Raw genomic sequence first — 6545 nt, 5'->3', positions numbered from 1 at the left:
TCAAAGTTAAGTATCAAATCGTCATATGGTGGAGATTGTAGTTCTAACGTCAGTTCCACCAAAAACTTCAGTTAATAAGGGAGGGTTGAGAGAGGGGGGAAGAAGAACTGGAACCGAGAGAGTCGTCTTGGGTTTGTGTTTTTGTTTTCATGCTGAGATGGTCACCAGCCTTCAGCAGCGTTGTGATATATGGAAGTTAGTATCTGGCCGTCTTCTCAGACCGTCACCAAAGACTTATATATATATACATATATATATATTTTTATACATATATATATATATACATACATCCCCTCTTGTGTTTATTTAGGCCTGTATCATTGAATTTACAATAAAAAGCGATCCTCCCCGGCCCGGTTCAAAATCTCGGCGTTATTTTTAGTTTTTAGGTTTAAATTTCCTTTGTTTTCTTTCTTTTATCGTGAAATTATAATGAATTGCTATGAATTACTTATCTTTAAGTACGCTTCCGAATTTCCCAGTAACTGCATATCGAAGCACAATTTTAAGAAAGTTTATTTATACCAAATTGAAAATTTTCTATTTTGCTTTTTCTCCAACCGAGTATATAAGAGAGATTAAAATATAAGCTATGACACTTTTTGGTTGACAATTTTTTTAGGTTAAATATTCAACTATTATGTTAAGAATTCAATTATTTTGTTGCGAATTCCAGTATTTTGTTAAAGAGTTATCTTTTAAAGTAGGCAAACTTTTTTGTTGTTGCAATAAATTAATACATTAAAAAATTTTAAAGTATATGAAACACTGTCATTCCTGAATATGCCTGAACTAGAAAATAATGTATATTTAACCGCTGAGACTACCTGGACAATAAAAATATTGTTAAAAATAATAAATTCTCCTAAATTCTGTCATATTCTCGGTTATTTTACCTGAAATTAAATTCTCGGGAATTTAAGAACTCTACAGGAGACTGAATTGTACCTACTCTTGCTAGTTCCATTTTTGGGCACCACGTGGCGAAATGGTAGACTATCATTCCCATTACTGATTGAATTATTTGATTGCAAAATTCGAATGAAAATATAACATTTTTGGGGGGGGGGGAATTGACCTCTTATATTATAAATAAAAAATAAAAAAAATTCACAGAAAAGAATGGAAGTCTTGGGGACCAACCTGGATGTGCGGTCCAGGATTGGAAAATTCGACGATCGGAATTGTTGGCTTGGGTAGAATTGGTGCTCAAGTGGCAGAAATTCTCAAGCCTTTCAGAGTGTCAAAAATCCTCTACACGAGCCGTAAAGTGAAACAGGAAGCTTCCAAGTTTGGAGGACAACACGTCGATCTCGACACTCTTTTGAAGGAAAGCGATTTTGTGATTGTGACCATCGCTTTGACACCGGAAACTACCGAGTTGTTCAACAAAGAAGCCTTCGACAAAATGAAAAAGACGGCTGTTTTTATCAATGTCAGTCGAGGCGAAGTTGTTCATCAGCCCTCGTTGATCGAAGCATTGAGGAATAAAAAAATCTGGGGTGCTGGTCTCGATGTGACAACTCCTGAGCCAATTGGTCCAGAGCATGAATTACTTCAACTGGACAATTGTGGTATTCAATTTTTATCTCTCAAATCACCTAATTCTTATTTCAGGGTCTCTAGCGTCCTGGACAACCGGGAAAAGTCCTTGAATATTTTGATCATTGTCCTGGAATTTGTATTCCCTTTTAAAGAAAGAATAGGAAAAAATTTTTAAAATTGCATTACACTCGAATCTCGCTCTAACGAGTTCAAGAGGGGTCCCCACTAATGAGACATTTAATATGTGTGAGCGCATCTGTGTCTCATGCTATGCGTAGAAAGATGCGCAAGTTTAAATCATGTGATCGTATGTCGTTTTTCTTTAGAATGTATGTATATTATTTAGTTTTCATTTTGAAGTCGCGATTTTTAATTTGTATTTTAATCGATTCTAAATGATTATCATATCATGGATGAGACCATACATCAAGTAAGTACATATACAATTCCAATTAAAGTGCATGTGAAAATAAATATTTGATTATTTGAAAATGTCATTAAAATTATCGTTAACCTTAAATTTAATTTGAAGTACGAGGGGTGTTCAAAAAGTAAGTTTCCCTAGTCTGCCGGTTTGCTCCAGCGCCATATAGCGAGCTGGGACCGAACATAGTTTTAGTTTAGGATATACCGATAAGAACGGAACCGATCTTAGCTGCCGAAAAATTTTTTTTCATCAGTTCCGGCTCGGAAACCATGGAGCTACCTGTGAAAAACGTGTCCACTTGTGAGTTGCGTGCAGTTATTCGCTTTTTAACTGCAAAAAGGCTTAAGGGCAACGAAATTCACACTGACAAATATCGATTTTAGGAGGCATTGAATCCAAAATTCTGTCAATTGTAAAGCGCCTATCCGCCAAAATGATTTTTTCGACTGCTGTGACTGCGTCATCTGTAATGGCGGTTTTTGGCTTGCCTGCACGCTGCTCATCATGAACTTCTCCGCGTCCCTCGAGAAAATATGTACGCCATCGACGCACCATTTGCACACTCATGCATTTGTCAACATAAATATGCACTAATTCAGTGTGAATGTCGTTGCCATTGAGCCCTTTTGCGGTTAAAAAGCGAATAACTGCACACAACTCACAAGTGGACACGTTTTTCACAGGTAGCTTCATGGTTTTCGAGCCGGTACTGATGAAAAAAATCTTTTCGGCTGCTAAGACCGATTCCGCTCTTATCGGTATATCCTTAACTAAAACTATGTTCGGTCCCAGCTCGCTAGATGGCGCTGGGGCAAAACGGCACAATAGGGAAACATACTTTTTGAACAATCCTCGTATAAATATATTTTAAGAAACTTTTTAATATTTGTAACCTCTAAATCGCAGACTTATATTTTATCATTGGAAAATTTAAAGCAATATTTAGTTTTCAATTTATTAAAAGATAGAAAAGATCTAATTATAGCGTATTTTAGAAAAATAAAGAAATTTAATTTTGAGGTTACAGTCTTTTTCCAACACCCTTAACTTTTTTTATTAATCTCCCTACCTACATCAATTCTTCTTCTTTCAAGTTTATTACAATACACAAATGAGAAAACTTATTTTTTAAACTATTATTTAAAAACGTACAATGATGCATGTCGATTACTGATTCAAATTTGCGCGGGCTCAACCGGTGAAATGGTGGTGATGAAGGGCGAGACAGTGCGATCGTTATTAGGATCTGAAATACAGCGATACGCCATCTGGTGTCTAAATTTGGCACTAAAATAACGAGGTCGTTTTTTAAAGGCTGTGTGCTATTCCGGTGATATTCAGAGTAGAATATAAATATATTTTTTGAATGCTACGATTTAAATCATCAAATTAAAAAAAAATGTCCGATAATACAGAAATAGACAATCTAGGTACGAGATTCAGTCCGAGGAAAAGCAAAAGTAAAAGATTTTGCTCTGTTTTCGGATGTTTAAGCAAGGCTAGCAAAAACCTGAAGGAATGTCTGAAGAAATGATCGATCGGAGAAATCGATGGGAAAATGTTCTAAAGCTGGAGAAGTAGGTAACCTCAAACATATGTGTGTTTGTTCTCTGCATTTTAAAAGTGAGGATTACTCATTTCGAACAAATCAGTTCACATGGATTTCTAGAGAAAAATATATTTTCTAATATTTTGAATTTACAAATAATTTAGGTATACCATTTAGTCATCTTAATTGTCCTTATTTTTATTTTATAATCTCAGAATTTTTATAGGAACTAATTACAAGTTCCCTAAAATACATGAAGCAAAATCGTTTTTATTTTTTATACATATCGGAAATATTTTGAAAACTTGAGTTTTGCCTGGTTGAAGTTTTTTTCAAAAACTGCCAAGAAAATATTAATATTATTATTAGAGTGCATAATTTTCTTCTTTATATATAAAAAAACATGCTCAATTATGACCTTAAACTGTACTTTTTGTAGATTGCAGTGCAGGGAAAAGGTACTTAAAACTGGTACCGCAAACTGGACAATTGTAAACAAAAAACAAGTAGCGTAAATTTACAAATTTTAGCAATGCTGAGCGACATCTTCGACATACTAAGCACGGAAAACGGTTAAGATTCGCTAACAACACAATGTATCAGTTGCAAAGTGACCCCGTTGTCGCCGGCCATCTTTGTTTAAATCCCCTTTCTGACGTCATGATTTCAGATCCCAATAGCAAGCGCTCGTTATATCGAAACTCGTTATAGCAAGAGTTGAGTGTAGTTACAATCGAAGATATTTCAAAGTATTTCATTTATTCCCAATGTTTTGCAATTTTAACAACAATTTCATTTAAATTTCTGAAATCTGATTATTTTTTGGTTGAAAATTAATGTTTGAACCAAAAGTTTAACTACCCTCCTGGAAATAATCGATTGGATACGATGAAAAACGATTAAGAGTAATCAAAAGTTGAATCGGTTTCAATTGTTTCTAATTGGGTCAATTGTTCCCAATCGAATTGAATTGAGTAAATACACTTACCTGCAATACGCCCTCTGCAGTTTTAACAAAAGTTTTAAGTACAAAAAAATATAATGTTTAGGCGGTTTAAATTTGTTTGACAGAGTAAAAAACCGCTTGTGAATAATTAAGGCAAAATCAAAATGCTGTAGTGCAAACTTAACCCCTAGCTCAGAATAATGGATACCCATTTTAAATATTTAAAATATTAAATTTTGAACATTTCAAATAATTTGGTTTGCAATTCCTAATCATAAAATATTTTTATTTTAAAGGTTGCACAGACATTTTTTATATTCTCTCCTTCCTGAAACATTGTGAATTATGGTCACATATTTCTGTAATTTTTGTCACATTTTTTATTCAATAACCTGAAAAAAGTTTAATTTTGGTCTTTATATCCAGTTGTCCTACTCATAATTTCATTAAATCTCATGTAACCGTATGAACGTTTTTCGACATTTTAGTATATCAAAGAATAAGAGTTTAATTTTAAAGTTACGAATTGTTTTAAACTTTGAGTTTGAAAAGCTGAAATTAAGAAATTATTAAGTTTAAATGTAAGCAGTTTAGAAACCTGAATTTACAAATGCTATTTTTGAAGTCTGCATTTTTACTAATTCAAATCAAATCGAAACAAAATTAAAAATGTATATTTTTCATACTTAAATTTTATATGGCATAATTTTAAAATAAACAAAGTTAAAGGCTTCTGAATCCATATTTTACAATTTCAAATGCTTTATTTATAAAAAGTTTCTAGAAGGTTTGTCGTTTTTACATAAATTAATGATCGTTTGAGCTCGAAATCGCTGTTTTAAATCTTTTAATTAAATATTTAGAACGCTCAGTGATAAGAAAACTTCCACCTCGATTGGTTTAATTTGCAATTTAGTCTTAAAAACTTTAAATAACCAAATTTTCAGCTTCACAAACTTAAACTTTGAATTTTATTGACTGGTGTAAAATTTTTTTAATCAGGAAATTATTCCAGATTTTTTGATGAATTTTAGTGGCTACCTTGCGAATAATAGAACCGAATATAACATCACCGACATTGATGTAAATTCACTGTTCCATTTAGAAAATTTTGTCCATCATTTTGAGTATTTATATTTCAATAAACAAAAAATGTAGAAAGTTGAATTAATAACAACTTTTTTTATCATAAGATGAATTTATGTGTTAATAATTGCGAATAATTAAAAATTGAGACCTCTTTCTGACAAAAAAATATTTTATCTCTAATATTAATTTTTAATTGTTTAATTTTATTTAATTAATAACAGCTTCGAATTTTTAAATAATAAAATAATACTTTCATCGGTTTTCTGAAGTTTTACGTTTCTAAATTATTCGCTTACTTTTTTTTTATCCTAACCAATTTTAAAACTTATAACCATTTATAAAAATTTTCACTAAAATAAATAATCCGAGAGCGCATAATAAAAAATAACAATTTTGCTTCATTATTACAAAATCAACTTTTTTTATTTTTATCGTGTATCTGATTTTATATTTTTAGCATAAAATGCTATTAGCACATCTTTTTCGTAGCACCACTTTCATCTGGTAAGAATTATTTACAAAATGTTTATTTACTTTGTTTTATAATATATGCTGTTTCAAATTTATATTATTCCAAAAATGCAAATAAATGTCTTTAAATAATTCCCGCCAAACAAAAGTGCTGCCATCACGTGGCAAATTCAAAGTACCCAATTGGAAACAATTGGAAATGCAAAATGCTCAATCGTTGCCAATCGTTTTGGCACAGTTAAGGGAATGTGACACAGCTAAATTCCTATATTACCAACCTCACTTTTTCGGTTCACTGAATGTTTTTTTGAACCTAATAACTTTTTTTGTAAATAAAATATCGAGCTGAAACTTCGGAAGATTTATGAGAGTACAATAAAGTTCGTTTAGGTACTGCATTTTGGTAGGAACTTCATTGAAAATTATTTCATCTTTTTTCTGAACCTCAGCATTTTTTGAACGTTCGAACTTTTTTTATACATAAAATATCGGTCTCAAACTTTGAGAAATGCAAGAGC

The 6545-nt window shown here is 31.8% G+C and overlaps 1 protein-coding gene across 1 annotated transcript in view; it reads left to right on the top strand.

Annotated features, from left to right (window-relative positions):
• Nucleotides 1-6545, top strand: part of LOC117175122 (glyoxylate reductase/hydroxypyruvate reductase) — a 36061-nt gene that overhangs the window by 22354 nt on the left and 7162 nt on the right. Inside the window, exon 3 of the mRNA XM_033364698.1 lies at nt 1117-1574. Within this exon, the coding sequence (XP_033220589.1) occupies nt 1117-1574 (458 nt within the window). The remainder of the gene's footprint in view (nt 1-1116; nt 1575-6545) is intronic.

The sequence above is a fragment of the Belonocnema kinseyi genome, chromosome 1, assembly GCF_010883055.1.
Source record: "Belonocnema kinseyi isolate 2016_QV_RU_SX_M_011 chromosome 1, B_treatae_v1, whole genome shotgun sequence".
NCBI lineage: Eukaryota > Metazoa > Arthropoda > Insecta > Hymenoptera > Cynipidae > Belonocnema > Belonocnema kinseyi.
This window is presented reverse-complemented; position numbering and strand designations above follow the sequence as displayed.